Raw genomic sequence first — 16,190 nt, forward strand, 5'->3', positions numbered from 1 at the left:
GAGCCGTTGGCGGGCAGCCGGCAGTGTGCCGTGGGCGGCGGCGGCGGCCCTGCCCGTGAGCCATTCCCTGGAGTAGGGCCTGGCGGACACTCGGGCAGCCGGGAGCCGGACGCTGAGGAGCGAGTTGCGCGCGCGAGGCGTGGCCCATGGGGCCACGAGCCCGGGCCACGGCGCGGCGGCGGTGACCGCGGAGACCCGCGGCGGCCCGGCTGCCGGCGCCCCTCGCCCTGCCTACACCCCCGCTGGAGTCCCCCGGCGGCGAGGGCGAGCTCTCCCCCGACCGGCGCCGGCGCCAACAGCGTCCGCGGCGGCGGCGGCGGCGGCGGCGGCGGCGGGCCCGGAGGCGGCAGCGCTGGTGGTGGCCGTGGCGGCGGCGGCAGCGGCGGCGGGGCGGCTCCTCCGGGCCCAGCGTGGGGCTCGACGGGCGGGTGGCGCCGGGCGGGCGATGCGCGGAGGCGGCGGCTCTTCCCCGTCCCCCGGCACCTCGTGCCCGCCGAGCGCGGTCGCGGCGGCGGCGTCGGCGATCCATGGAGCTTGAGAACCTGTTGGCCAACTCGATGCTGCTGAAAGCGCGCCAGGGTGAGTCTATCGCGCCTCCCGACCCTACCGGGAAACTCCGACCCCGTGGATGACCCAGAACCTCCGAGGAACCGTGACCTTCACCAAAACCCCGATGCCCCGCGGAACCCCGGCCCCCTGCAAAACCCAGAACCCCCGAGGAACCACGACCCTGACCGGAACCCTGATCCCCCGCGGAACCCCGGCCCCCTGCGGACCCAGAACCTCCGAGGATCCCCGACCCTGACCGGAACCCTATCCCCCGCGGAACCCCGGCCCCTTGCATGACCCAGAACCTCCGAGGAGCCCCGACCCTGACTGGAACCCTGATCCCCAGCGGAATCCCTACCCCCTGCAAAACCCAGAATCTCCCAGGAACCGCAACCCTGACCGGAATCCCGATCCCCCGCGGAACCCCGACCCAGGGTCCGCGCTGCCTCACTCTTGGGAGTGGTCGGTCAGCGAGTGGTCAGCTTAGGCCGCCCTAAGGCGTGGGCTGTTCTGTCCCCTCTCTGCACCCCCTTCAGCACCTCCGGACCCAAGTGAAGGTAGTTTGCGCTCTGCACTTGTTAGTTTGAGCCTGGTTTCGAGTCCTGCTCTGTCCCGGCAACCTCGAGTCACAGTGTCGCTTCAGCACCAGCCGAGCAGTGTCCTGTCCAGAGAGGGCGGAAGCCGGACCACTGAGTGAAGCCAGCAAAAAGGAACCATGCCTTTGTGGTCTTTAAAGGAGGAAGAAGAGAATTCTGTAAACTACCCTGGGCGACAACCTTCCATTCGTGTTTTCAGGCTGTTATTTTAACATAGCTTCTTGGTTTTGAGGTTTGATCTGAAGCTTTATGGTGTGTAGGGTGGGTTTTAGCACGACCCAGTGACGGATTAAACTAGTAACAATTCACCCTTATATCAGTGTAAAAGCAGCAGTTGGCCCAGTCCTTCTGCTCAGAGACCCCTAAGTAGAGTCCTCTGTCTCAGACTGCGTGTCCCTCTCTTGCCTCCCAAGAGATCATAGAGCTGACACAGAGCTGCCCACCCATAGTTCTTTTAGCCCCTTCTTTCTTAGGAGTCGGTGATGGAGCAGCTGCTTCGTTTTTGTGCTTGGAACAGGGTAAATTCCGGCTGTAGGGGCCAAACTGGCCAGCGCAGCGTGGTTAAAGACAATCTAGAAGGAGTATTTTATGCCCAGTCCACCAGGGCTTCAGGGGTCCATCCTGGGCACAGATGTCGACAAAGTGGTGCTCCTGGGTGATGTGGGATGCTGTTGAAAAGCATCAATAAATTCTTCTTGTGATTGGAATAGTGAATAATGTTCTGTGAGAGAAATTGATCTGGAACACACATATTTTAGATGTTTGGTTTTCATTTCCTTTTTAAGCTTCCCTCCTTCCCATTTGTGTCCTAAGTGCCTCTGGAGGAAAGGTCTTGATTAGAAGTACTGGTTTCTCAACACCTTGGAGACCCTGAGTCAGAAACATTGTATAGTAGTTCTTGAAGGAACAGTGAGTGGTGCAGAGAATTGACGTTAGGGTTTAAATGGGAGGATCTGAAATTAAGTAGTAATGAACTTTTATTTTGTGAAAATGTTTCTTATATTAAAAGTTAAAAATAGAGATCTCATCTTCTCAATATTTTTGTGCACTACTCAAGTTATTTTGAATGGAAGAACTGAGGATGGGTGGGAAGAGAACTGGGTCTTATTTTCTGTTAAGGCAGTAGGGAGTCCTCAGAGCAGTATGCCCTCTTCACATCTGTTTCAGTGCAGCGCTGGTGGTGCCTAGTGTCCCTTACTCTGAAGTCCAGATTGGTCATAGAAGTGAATCATCCTCCATGGAAATCAGGTCTGACCAAGGGTAAACCTGTGTTCATTCCACTCTACCTTCAATCTGGGTATAATGTTCAAGAGGAATAGTGTATCAAGCAGACTGCCTTATAATGCCGTAGAGATGAGATAACGATGTAAACATAAGTGCTCTGTAAGTGCTAAATAACATGAAACCAGTATTTTCTACCCTAAAGCCTAGGACTGCGTGATAGTTTCAAAGGAGTTTTATTTTTTGTTCCTCTAAGGTGTTAACTCCTGGTGTATGACTCTTACAACGTGTGCCCCCGGTCAGCAGAGAGTGTTTTACTCCTGTATTCAAAGAGCGTTGCTATATCAGTGTGGTTAATGCTTAGAGAAGTTGAATATGAAATATCAGAGAGATGTGAGTATATGCTGAGTGTTGGTTACAATTTAGAGCTATTTTCCCAAGTTGAAAACTGTGTTTATTTGCTTTAGAAGCTTGTAGAGTATTTCCCAGAAATGTCTTCTTGGACGCATGTCTGTTCATGGCTAGCTCCTCACCTAGTCTCTCTGGCTCATGTTTTAGAAAATTAAATTTTGAAATGAGTGGACATATCACAATAGTTATATGTTTGTCCGGGCAATTGCAATGTTGGTTTAGTAAGTGAGTCCAGTCATTTTCCAGATTTATTTGAGTGGATAAATAAAATCAATCTCTCTCTTTTTGATCTCAAACAGAAGATTGTTAGAACCTTCCTCCTTTTCAGGAATGTTGGCAGATGATGCTGCATTGAACAAGTTTGTGTGTCACTATGCCAGGCACACTTGAAGGAAGCATGAAATGATCATATTGTTAATGAAATAAAACACAAAAACCACTACTTTTTTTTAAATTTAGGATTTTTTCCCTCTGTGTAATGCATTTGTTAAGCAATTTATACTTTTAATCACTTTAAATAATAAGCATAAGTTGTTTCACATCATACTTCTGAGGAGACTTAAACCCCATTTTATCTCTTGGAGAAGTTGGTGGCATAAATGCAGAGGAAGGAATATATGATATGTACGTATACATATATATGTAAATCATATGTATATGATTTCATGTGGATTTGGTCTTATATAGGAATTCCATTCTGATTTCAGGCTATCGGGTTACTTACCAGTTTGTTTAGCACCTGAAGCAGAGTTAATATTCCAGTTATCATCAGTGCTCTCTTGCTGAGGCTTCCTCTCCGGGATTTTTGGTTGCAAGGAGTTTCTAGAAGTAGCTTATAAACCCTTTGATTCCGGAGGTATAGTAGCCAACGTTTTTGTTTCCTTCATTGCACTTAATTTGTTCCCATACTCAAGAGCTATGTAATGAATTTTTGTTGTATAAATGAAGAACTTTTGTGTTTGTGTCGACCTGTTCTTTTTTTTTTTTTTTTTTTGTGAGGAAGATCAGCCTTGAGCTAACATCCCTGCCAATCCTCCTCTTTTTGCTGAGGAAGACCGGCCCTGATAACATCTATTGCCAATCCTCCTCCTTTTTTCCCCTTTTTCTCCCCAAAGCCCCAGTAGATAGTTGTATGTCATAGTTGCACATCCTTCTAGTTGTTGTATGTGGGACGCGGCCTCAGCATGGCCCAAGCGGTGCGTCTGTGTGCGCCCAGGATCCTAACCCGGGCTACCAGTAATGGAGTGCGAGACTTAACTGCTAAGCCACGGGGCTGGCTCCAAAAGTATTTTTTTTAAGGAAACTTTTTTATAAGATAGTGCTCTCTGTTCCTTAAAGATTGGTGAACCTTGCCTTTGAAACTGCCTGGGCTTGGTGTCTTTTTCCCCCCCTTAGAAGCAGGGATGGGGATGGTTCTTTTTATCATCAGTTTAGTTTCTTTAATACTTAATGTGATAGTCAAGATTCCTGTTTTTTCTTGAGTCAAGTTTGGTAATTTCTGTTTCTTGAGAAAATTATTTTCATCTAAGTTTTCAAATTTATTTGGCATAAATGTTATTTATAACATTACTATTTTTACAATTAGAGTTGTGATCTTTTTCATTTGCAATATTATTTGTGGGTGACTTTTATTAGACTTGCAAAAGATTTTTCTATTTATTAATCTTTTCAGTGAACTAGGTTTTGGTTTCATACGCTCTTCTCTATTGTATATTTGTCTTCTGTTTTATTAATTTCTGCTTATATTATTATTTTATTTTAATTTGCTTCTAGCTTCTTGAGTTGAATGCTTAACGCATTCCTTTTTTTTTTTTTTTAATTTTTATTTATTTATTTTTTTCCCCCAAAGCCCCAGTAGATAGTTGTATGTCATAGCTGTACAGCCTTCTAGTTGCTGTGTGTGGGACGCGGCCTCAGCATGGCCGGACAAGCGGTGCGTCGGTGCGCGCCCAGGATCCGAACCTGGGCCGCCAGTAGTGGAGCGTGCGCACTTAACCGCTAAGCCACGGGACCGGCCCAACGCATTCCTTTTTAAACTTTCTTGTTTTTTTTTTGTTTTTTGCTGAGGAAGATTCGCCCTGAGCTAACATCTGTGCCAATCTTCCTCTCTTCTGTATGTGGGTTGCCACCACAGCATGACTTCTGACAAGTGGTGTAGGTCTATACCTGGGAACCAAACCTGGGCTGCCGAACTTAACCAGGGCCAGCCCCTAAACTTTCTTGTTTTTTTTTTTTTTTTTCCCAAGGAAGATTCACCCTAAGCTAACATCTGTTTCCAATCCTCCTCTTTTTTTGCTTGAAGAAGATTGTCCCTGAGCGAACATCCATGCCAGTCTTCCTCTATTTGTATGTGAGACACCGCCACAGCATGACTGTTGAGTGGAGTAGGTCTGCACCTGGGATCCGAACCCATGAACCCGGGCCACCGAAGTGGAAGGCATGGAACTGGAAGCACTCGGCCACCAGGCTGGGCCCAACTTTCTTGTTTTATAACACACAAATTTAAGACTACAAATTAACCTTGAAGTATTGCTTAGTAGCAGCCTACAAATTTTTTAATGTAGTTCTTTCGTTTCAGTTATATTTAGTAATTTTCATTGGGATTTCTTTTTCAAGCCTTGATTATTTGAGTGTGATTTTTAAAAAATTCCAAACATATGGCCCCTTTTAAAACGATCTTTTTGGGCCGGCCCCATGGCTTAGCGGTTAAGTGCATGCGCTCTGCTGCTGGCGGCCCGGGTTCGGATCCCGGGTACGCACCGACGCACCACTTCTCTGGCCATGCTGAGGCCGTGTCCCACATACAGCAACTAGAAGGATGTGCAACTATGACATACAACTATCTACTGGGGCTTCGGGGGGGGAAAAAAAGGAGGAGGATTGGCAATAGATGTTAGCTCAGAGCCGGTCTTCCTCAGCAAAAAGAGGAGGATTAGCACGAATGTTAGCTCAGGGCTGATCTTCCTCACCAAAAAAAAAAAAAAAAAGATCTTTTTTATTTTTGGTAATGTAATTATCTGTGGTCAGATGACATGGTTTTAATGATATCAGTATTTTGATATTTGTTGAAATATACTTTGTGACCTGGTATATGGTCAATTTTTGTAGATGTTTTACCTGTTCTTAAGAAGATTATATGTTTTCTATGTGCTGGGTAAGATCTTGTACAATTATCTATTAGTTCAAGCTTGTTGGTTTTATTATATAAATAGTCTGTATTCTTTACTGCCTTTTGTCTGCTTGATCTATCAGTTTCTGATAAAGGCTTGATAAAATGTCCCCCTAAGGCTGTAGATTTTTCAAATTTGCTTTTCCCAATTTGGTCGATTTTTGTTTATTTCAAGGCAATGTTAAGTGTTTACAAGTTAATGATTTTGGTATCTTCTTGGGGGTTATTATTTTATAAATTGTTATGTAAAGTACATCTCTATCTCTACCAATGCACTTGCTTTAAATTGTATTTTCATCTGATATGTCTGTTACTAGATTTACTTTCTCTTTGCTAATTTGTGTCTTTTCCCCAGCTTTTGGGTGTGTTTTTTTGAATGTTTCAAGTGTCTTGTAAACAGCATACAGCTGGATTTTTTTTTTTTTTTTTTTTTTTTGTGAGGAGATCAGCCCTGAGCTAACATCCGCCAATCCTCCTCTTTTTTTGCTGAGGAAGACGGCCCTGGGCTAACATCGGTGCCTATCTTCCTCCACTTTATATGGGACGCCGCCACAGCATGGCTTACCAAGCAGTGCGTCGGTGCGCGCCCGGGATCCGAACCAGCGAACCCCGGGCCGCCGCAGCGGAGCGCGCGCACTTAACCGCTTGCGCCACCGGGCCGGCCCCACAGCTGGATTTTGGTAGTTTATCCGGTCTAATGATCTCATTCTTCTAGAGTTTAAGTTTTAGTCCGTATTTACATTTAATTTGATTTTTTTTTTTTTTGGTATGTATTTTGCTACTTCTGCTTTTCATTTTTTTTTCCTTAATTTTTCTCTCATTCTTTCTCTTGGCTCCATAGTCTTATATAATCATAATAGCTAATATTTGAGTATTTGAAATGTACAAAGCACTGTGTTAAGTGTTTTTATGTAATAATTCATTTAATCCTGATAACCCTCTGAAAAGGTAGTTTTAGCAGTTCTATTTGCAGATTAAAAAAAACAAAGGCACAGAGAAGTTAACAGCTTGCCCTAGTTCACGTAGCAAGTAAATGATTGGGTGCAGATTAAACCCAAGCCTAGCTTCAGGTCCTCTGCTCTAATCATATTGTGCCTTTTCAAATGCCTTTATTGTCCGAGAAGCTGTATACCTATAAGATGTGTATATTATATAAAGGTTTCTAGAACTGTGCTTACCGCTAACTATAATAATGCCAACTGAACATGAGCAAGAAAGATTGGGGAAAACTGCAACATTGGTAATTTATATTCATTTTTGAATGCAGGTAGAAATGATTTGAAACAAAATGATTTGAAGCAGGTAGGCTTGTGCTTCGTTTATATCTTATCATCAGTGCAGAAGCATTTTCAAAATTAAATTAGTTCAAAGGAATCTTTTCTTTGCTAAACTTGGATTTAAAAGATTAGAGATGAACCATGATACCTTTGGGGAGGGGCAAAGAGTTGTCCAACTGTCTTAGCCAGTCTCCAAGATGTGCTGTTTTCCAGGGCATTCACTCTGTCACCTGAAGGACACTGGATCCTTCAAGACTTCATTTCTCTGGTTTGTAAAATTATTTTTAATGGTTGCTTACCTCATAGAAATGTTAGGTAGTTGAGGTTGTGTACAAAGAGCATTCAATTTCTTCATTTTGCGTTATCCATTCATTAATTTGAATATTATAGTAACATAAATACAGAAAGGAAGATAAATTATAATCGTAATAGTTCCATTGGTTAATATTGTCAACCTACAGAAACAGAAACCAGTAAGAGGCAAAGAGTTTATTTGGAATCAAAGAATTGCAATTCTGGGAGCACAGATTCAAGTAGAAACACAAATAGTGTCCAAATTAAGGAGAGAGGTTCAGGGTTTTTATGGGAAAAAGGGAGGAGATGAGGTAAGTTGTATTAAAGAAGAATTCATTGGTGCTGGATGAGGCCGGGCTAGGCTTGTGCTTCATAGACTGGTTAGTGATCTGGTCATCAGCAAAGCCCAGTTTCATCAGTCCTTACAAACAGGATATTCTTGTCCTTACTGAGTTCTTGGAATGTTGGAGGTTTGGTCCGGTTTGGAAGATATAGAAAACAAGACGTGCAAGGCAGTTCCTTTGAAATGGCTGTTCTGGCTCTATTTTAATATGGCTCCACTCATGTCACCTTTCACAGTATTTTAAATGTAACATTTTTTATAAAAAACAATTGAATGAATGTAGAGAGTAGACTTAGTGTGATATTGTGATTTATAAGAAATATATATTTGGTCATTCGGGTGACTGAAATATATATTTCTCAGATATATTTCGTCTTCATCCAGAGTTCCTGGCTCACAGCTCCCAAAACCCTTGGAATTTCCTAAGTGTTGAGAGTGATAAAAGTGTCTTGTTTATGTTAATGAGGTGAATTTTTGGACCTCACCCGTGGGTGAGGGCTGTTTGCCAGGAGAACCAGCCATGTGATCAAAGGATTGGAACTTTTGAGTCCCATTTCCTGATTTAGGGGAGGGCAGGGGTTGAGGCTGAATCAATTGCCAGTGGCCAATGACTTAGTCAATCATGACTCCATGATGAAGCCTCCATAAAAACTGAAAAGGACAACTCTTTTGCCCTTTTTCGAGAGCTTTCATACTGGGGAGCCAGAATGCTTCCACACACCAGGCCACAGGCTCCAGGAGGACAGAAGCAACTTTGTTCTAGACCTTGCCCTGTGTATCTCTTCATCTGGCTGTTGAGTTGTATCCTTTAATATCCTTTGTAATAAATTGATAATCTAGTGAGTAAACTGGTTTTCTTGATTTCTGTGAGTCATTCTAGCAAACTAATCGAATCCGAGGACGGTAACCTCTGATTTATAGCCAGTTGGTCAGAAGTACAGTACAACCTGGACTTGTGATTGGTGTCTAAAATGGAGGGTGGTTGTGGGACTGAGCCGTTTACCTGTGGGATCTGATTCTGTCTCCAGGTAGATAGTGTCAGAATTGAGGTAAGTTCTCAAGACATGCTGCTGGCATCTGAGGACTGCTTGTTGGTGTGGGGAGGCCTCCACGCACTCGTTGGACTTGGGTCCAGGAACTCTTTTGCACTTAAATATTACTTAGAGTTTTAAATAGCATGTAAGATCAAGTTTTCTGGAAAGAGTTATGAAGTATTTCTTTTTACTGTATTTCTTCTTACGGGTTAGACATTTGGAGTAATTTGTGTAACAGCAAAATTATTTTTCTGCCGACAAAGGGTTAGCCCGTTCTCACATAATGGTGTCTAACTTGTGTTACTGTAGTTGTGTTCCTGCTAATTTGAGTTGTTATAATCCAGCCAGGTTATTAGCAACCAGTTTGGTTTGGTTTTCTTACATTTTCTACTTTGTGTGTCTAGATTATGATGGCTCTAATCGTTTTTTTTTTCTTGCTCAGTGAACCAAATATGGGGTTTAGTGACATTATACTAATTTGTAGGATGACAATTATCTGTACAACCAGTACTCTAAAGTAATATTCCTGTGCCACATTTTGTATAATACCAAATCAGGTAATAGTTAGCTTGAAGAAAAGTGGTGACAGTGACCATAATTTTGGCTCTATTCTGAGACATAGAAAAACACTTGAATTAGGTCTTTCTTAAGTTATTCTTCAGCAAAAACATGAGGTGTTTTGTACATATATTTGCAAAGTCATTTATTACAATTTATGTCATGGCTATAAAGACTAATTTGGTGAAAGTATTCAATTTCCAATAGATATATAATTAATTGCTATGCAAATTACTTGCAAAATGCAAATTAATACTCTCATTACAGGTTATGCTTTGATACATTTGACCTCAAAACAGAATAATTTGTATGGTGCTTCAAACTTGTTTCAGCACTTGTTGCCCAGCTTGGCCCGCTTCATTTGCTGTAGGACTGTCAGCACCTCCTTGAGCCCTTTATATGCCTCTCTGAGGTTATTTGCATAATGTTGTGGTCTATAGTAGTCCTCAGTAATATTTGCGAAATTAATGAATGAATAAGGGTGAGGAGATGGGTGCTCTGGGTATGTCTGGATTGGAAGCAGAGGTAGCCCAAAATGCAAGGAAGAGAAACGTGGAAGGAAGAGCAGGAAGGAGAAAGGGAGGAAATGGTACTGTATTAGTCTGCGAGGGCGGTATCAAAGGACCACAGACTAGGGGCTTAAACAACAGAAGCTTATTCTCTCCCAGTTCTGGAGGCCACAAGTCCAAGATCAAGATGTTGGTGGGGTTGGTTCCTTTTGAGGCTGTGAGGGAGAATCTGTTCCAGCCTCTCTCCCAGCTCCCGGTGGTTTGCTGGAAATCTCTGGTATTCCTTGACTTGTAGATTCATCACCTTGGTCTCTGTCTTCATCTTCTATGACATTCTTCCTGTAGGCATGTCTATGTGTCCAAATGTCCCCTTTTTATAAGGACACCAGTGATGTTGGGTTAGGGCCCGCCTGAGTGACCTCATTTTAATGTGATCACCTCTATGAAGACCCTCTCTCCAAATAAGATCACATTCTGAGGATTAGGGGTTAACTGGGGGTTAGGATTCTAACATATCTTTTTTGGAAAGGTAAAAATTCAACCCATAACACGTACCTTTAAAACAGATGAAGGCAGCCCATAGAGGGGAACCTTCAAACCTTTGGGCCTTCAAATGCTCTGGCCCCACCTCACTGTCTGATTTTTGGGACACAGTATGCTGCCCTAGTGAATTGTGCCTCTCATTTTTGCCCCACTCAGACTTTAGTAAATAGCCTGGGCCATGGCAGTCACCGTTGATATTGGCTGCAGTCCCATGACTAAATGTGAGTTCTCTTTTCTCACCTTGTTTCTTTACCTTCTGGCCTGCCTGTCTTGACATGGTATACACAGAGCTACCCAGCCCACCTCGAGTCTGACTGGGCCTGGGAGAAAGGGCTTGGAAAATTGGAGCTAGACTTTGCTGTGATGTGTCAGTGGAGGCTTTTGGAACCAAGGACAGCTGAATGAGGGGCAGAGTGGCTGCTCGAGTTCACCAGCATGTGTGCCCCAAGCCTGCTGCTGTGGACTGAATGTTTGTGTCCCCCCAAATTCATCTGTTGAAGCTCTCATCCCCAATGTGACAGTATTTTGAGGTAGGGTCTTTGGGAGGTAATTATGGTTAGGTTAGGTCATAAGGGTGAGGCCCTTATGATGGAATCAATGCCCTTATGAAAAGAGGGAAAGACATAAATGCTCTCTCTCTCCAAGTGCATGCTCCAAGGAAAGGCCATGTGAAGACGTAATGAGAAGACAGCCATCTACAAACCAGGAAGAGGGCACTCACCAGTCACCAGATCTGCTGACACGTTGATCTTGGATTGCCCAGCCTCCAGGACTCTAGAACTAAGTGTTTGTTTAAACCCCCAGTGTATGGTATTTTGTTATAGCAGCCCGAGCTGACTAAGACACCTGCAGAGAGGACCCCATTCTTCTCTCTCTCCTTCACCTTGGGACACTCTTCCTTAGACCAAGCCGGGCAACCTTGTCTGGGGAGAAGGGGTCTTTTGTAGTGATAGCTTACCCGGGTGGTACGTGGTGTGTGTGTGTGTGCGTGCATGCATGTGCGCTACTGTGTTTAGTGATACATGGGTGAAGCCATGTTTAGAGGTGCATGGTATGAGCACTACTGAGTGTTTGTCATTTACTCTTTAAACAAGGAAGTTTTGAGTGAATTATGTGCTGGGTGCTGAGCTCTCACCTCTACCACTACACCAAACCCACCCTTGTCAAAGTCACCAGGGTCAGTTCTTAGTCCTCTACTTACTGTACCTGTGGGTTGCCCTCGATATACGAGTGAATATGTCGTTCTAGACCACCATCCTCCCTGGTTCTCTACTTTTTCACTGCTTGTCCTTCTCAGACTGCTTGACTGTTCCCCTCTTGTTATCTAGACCTCTTCATATTGACATGCTCCCAAGGCTGAGTCTATGGAATCTCACTTTCTCTGTCTACACTTACTCCCTTGTATTCTCTTCTAGTAACATAGATTGAAACAAGCTACTGTCTTTCAAATTTAGATCTGTAGACTGGACCTCTCTGTTGAACTGCAGCTCATTCTCCACCTGCCTACTTTACATCACTGCTTGGAAACCTCATCAGCACCAAAAAGAGTCAAAACTAAACTCTTAACACCTGCCCTGTTTTTTTCTTCTGCATCTCAGTTAATGCTCATGCCAAAAATCTTGTATTGCCTTTTAATTTCTTATACCCTACTTCCAATCCTTGGACAAATATTTTCAGATCTCCCTTCAAAATATAACATAATCTGATCTCTCACCACCTCCACTGCTGTCAGCATGACTCAAGCCATCAACGTCTCTCACATGGAAGACTGCAGTTGGCTGCTACTTGGTCTCAGCTTCTACCTTTCTGACCCTGCAGTCTGTTCTTAACACACCAACCAGTGTGATCCTGTTAAAGTTTAGGTCGGATGTGTCAACCCTATCCTTGAAACCGTCTTTGTGGCTTCCCAGACCATTCAGAGTAAAAGAAGGAATGTTGGAATTATCAGACCAGGAATTCTAAAAAACTGTGATTAATATTTTAAGGGCTTGGGCCGGCCTGGTGGTGCAGCAGTTAAGTTTGCATGTTCCGCTTCGTGGGCCAGAGTTCACCAGTTTGGATCCTGGGCGTGGACCTGCTCACTGCTCATCAAGCCATGCTGAGATGGTGTCCCACATAGAAGAGCTACAACTCTACAACTATGATATACAACTATGTACTGGGGCTTTGGGGAGAAAAAAGAAAAAGAGGAAGATTGGCAACAGATGTTAGCACGGGGCCAATCTTCCTCAAAAAAAAAAATATTTTAAGGGCTTTAATGAAAAAGTAGACAATGTGCAAAAACAGATGGATAAGGTAAGCAGAGTGATGGAAGTTCCAAGAAGAAATCAAGAGAAATGCTAGAGGTAGAGAAAGACTAACAGAGATGAAGAATGCCTTTGATAGGCTCATTATTAGACTGGACAGGGCTGAGGAAAGACTCTGAGTTTGAGAATATGACAATAAACTTGTAAAATTGACAAGTAAAGAGAAAAAAGACTGAAAAAAATCAGAATAGAATATTCAAGAACTGTGGGACAACTATAACAGGTATAATGTACAGGTCCAGGTGTACCTTGGAGATATTGCAGCTTTGGTTCTGGGCCACAACAATAAAGCGAATATCACAATGGAGCGAGTAACATGAATTGTTTTTGTTTACCAGTGCATGTAAAAGTTATGTTTGCACTATACTGTAGTCTGTTAATTGTACAATAGCATTATGTCTAACAAAACAATGTACATACCTTAATTAAAAATATTTTATTGCCAAAATTGCTAACCAGAGGAGAGTGACGTCAGCATCATGGTGGAGTGAGCCTTCCCTTAGACTCTGCCCCCTAAGATACAGTAAAAAGAACATTCATAAGCCAACAGAGGACATTCACACAACACAATAGACATCTGAGAGACCCACACAGCCATATGTCTGAAGGTGGAGATGCTGGACCCCCATCAGGAAGTGGAAGGAGGTAAGGGGATCTCCTCTCCCTCCCCAGCAGCAATCTAGGGCACAGGTCTGCGAGTGGCTCTGCAAGGAGAAGGGGAAGGGGGCAGCTCTCTGCAGGAACGCCTTTGCTCTCCGAGTTGCCTCCCAGCTGTGGGAAAGCCTCACACAGAGGAGGCCAAGCAATTGCAAGAGTGTCTTCATCAGGCCAGTACCCCAGGAGAGCAGATAGGGAGGGCGGAGCAGGAATGCCCCCAGGATTGTGCACGTGAGTGAAAGCGCCCCTACCCCACCCGGCACACCAGCTCAGCCAGTTGGTCAGAGCAAGGGACCTTCACCAGAGCACATGTGCATATGTTTGTAAAGCAGCAGCGGTGGGTGGGCAATGACAGGCCCTGTCAACATAGATTCCAAAGGACAGGCACAGATGCCAGGGATTGCGGCAGGGTCAGAATACACAGCTCCTGCCCCCTCTTCCCCAGTGGCGGCAGGTGGAATCTGCGACCAGAAACTACCACTTTGCGAAGGCATAAATCCACCCCATCAAGTACTATGAAGAAATATATTAATACTCCAGACCACAAGGAAAATGACTGGCACCCAGAAATCAATCCTGAAGCCACAGAAATTTAAGTCTAAATGACAGAGAATTCAAAATAGCTATCATAAAAAAACTCAGTGAGTTACAAGAGAATTCAGAAAGGCAGTTGAACGAAATAAAAAACAAAATTAATGAACAGAGAGGATTCTTCACAAAAGAAACTGAAACCGTAAAGAAAAACCAATCAGAAACGTTAGAGATGAAACACACAATGAATGAGATAAAGAAAAGTCTGGAGTCCTTGAATAACAGCTGATATTATGGAGGACAGAATTAGCAACTTGGAGGACAGAAATATAGAAATGCTTCAGATGGAGGAGGAGACAGAACTAACACTAAAAAGAAATGAAGAAATTCTCCAAGAAGTATCCGACTAAATTAGGAAATGCAACATAAGGATTATAGTTATTCCAGAGGGAGTAAAGAGTGAGAAAGGAGCAGAAAGTGTGTTCAAAGAAATAATAGCTGAGAACTTCCCAAACCTGGGGAAGGAGCTGGAATTGTCAGTAAAAGAAGCTAATAGAACTCCTAATTACATCAATGTAAAAAGACTTCTCCAAGGCACATATTAGTAAAACTGGCAAAGTGTCAATGGCAAAGAAAAAATATTAACGGCAGCAAGTCAGAAGAAAATAACATACAAAGGAACTCCTATCAGGGTTTCATCGAATTTCTCACCAGAAAGCTTACAGGTTAGGAGAGAGTGGAATGACATATTCAAAATTCTGAAAGACAAAAACTTTCAGTCAAGAATACTCTAGCCAGGAAAAATATCCTTCAGATATGATGGAGAAATAAAAACTTTCCCAGATAGACAAAAGCTGAGGGAGTTCATGGCCACAAGACCCCCCACCCCCAAGAAATGACCAAGAAGGCCCTCATACCTGAAAAAGAAAAGGAGTTTACAAAGCCTTGAGCAAGGAGATAAATAGGCAGACAAAATCAGAAAATTGCAACTCTCTATCAGAACAGGCTAGCAAACAATTTTAACATTAAAGACAAAGGGAAAGAAAACATCAAAAATAACTATAATCTCTTATTTTAACCACAAACTCACAACACAAAATGGAATAAGTCGTGACAACAATAACTTAGAAGGGGAAGAGGAAAGGGATGAAACCACCTTAGACTAAGGAACTAAGAGGCTATCAAAAAATGGACTATCTTATCTATAAGATTTTTTGTACAAACCTCGTGGTAACCACTAAACAAACAATCAGAACAGAGACACATGATAAACAATGAGAAAACCATCATAGAGAACTATCAAACTGAATTGGCAGTCCGAAATACATGGGATGAGAAACGGGAAATACAGAATAATGGGAAAACAAGTGATAAAATGGCAGCATTAAGCCCTTATATATCAATAATCACTCTAACTGTAAATGGATTGAATTCTCCAATCAAAAGACAAGTGGCTAGATGGATTAAAAAACAATACCCAACAATATGCTGCCTCCAGGAAACACAGCTCTAAAGACAAACACAGGCTCAGAGTGAAGGGATGGAAGAAAATACTCCAAGCTAATGGCAAACAAAAGAAAGCAGGTACTGCCATACTTATATCAGACAAAGTAGATTTCATGATAAAACAGGCAATAAGAGACAGAGGGGCAGTATATAATGATAAAAGTGACACTCCACCAAGAAGACGTAACACTTATAAATGTGTGTGCACCCAATGCAGCAGCACCGAAGTACATAAAGCAACTATTAACAGATGTAAAAGGAGATATTAACAACAATACAATAATAGTAGGGGACCTTGGCACACCACTTACATCAATGGATAGATCATCCAGACAGAAGTTCAGTAAGGAAATAGTGGAATTAAATGAAAAACTAGACCAGATGGACTTTAATAGATATATATAGAATACTCCATCCAAACACAACAGATTACACATTCTTCTGAAGTGCACATGGAACATTCTCAAGGATAGACCATATGTGGGGAAACAAGGCAAGCCTCAATAAATTTAAGAAGATTGAAACCATATCAATCATCTTTTCCAACCATAATGCTATGAAACTAGAAATCAACTACAAGAAAAAAGTTGAGAAAGTCATAAATAGGTGGAGACTAAACAGCATGCTATTGAACAGCCAATGGATCATTGAAGAAATTAAAGGAGAAATAAAAAAATAGCTGGAGA

At 43.0% G+C, this 16,190-nt stretch overlaps 1 protein-coding gene across 3 annotated transcripts in view; it reads left to right on the plus strand.

The window, feature by feature from the left end:
* Positions 1-205: 205 nt before the first annotated feature.
* GRK4 (G protein-coupled receptor kinase 4) overlaps positions 206-16,190 on the plus strand; it is a 101,436-nt gene continuing 85,451 nt past the window's right edge. Inside the window, exon 1 of one of the 3 annotated variants that reach the window (XM_058546619.1) lies at positions 206-579. In XM_058546619.1, coding sequence (XP_058402602.1) covers positions 528-579 — 52 coding nt within the window. In that variant the 5' untranslated portion in view covers positions 206-527. Of the gene's footprint in view, positions 580-6,643; positions 13,456-16,190 lie in introns of those variants that run through there. The other 2 variants (XM_058546617.1, XM_058546616.1) reach the window with 2 other exon arrangements.

The sequence above is a fragment of the Diceros bicornis genome, chromosome 8 (assembly GCF_020826845.1).
Source record: "Diceros bicornis minor isolate mBicDic1 chromosome 8, mDicBic1.mat.cur, whole genome shotgun sequence".
Classification (NCBI taxonomy): domain Eukaryota; kingdom Metazoa; phylum Chordata; class Mammalia; order Perissodactyla; family Rhinocerotidae; genus Diceros; species Diceros bicornis.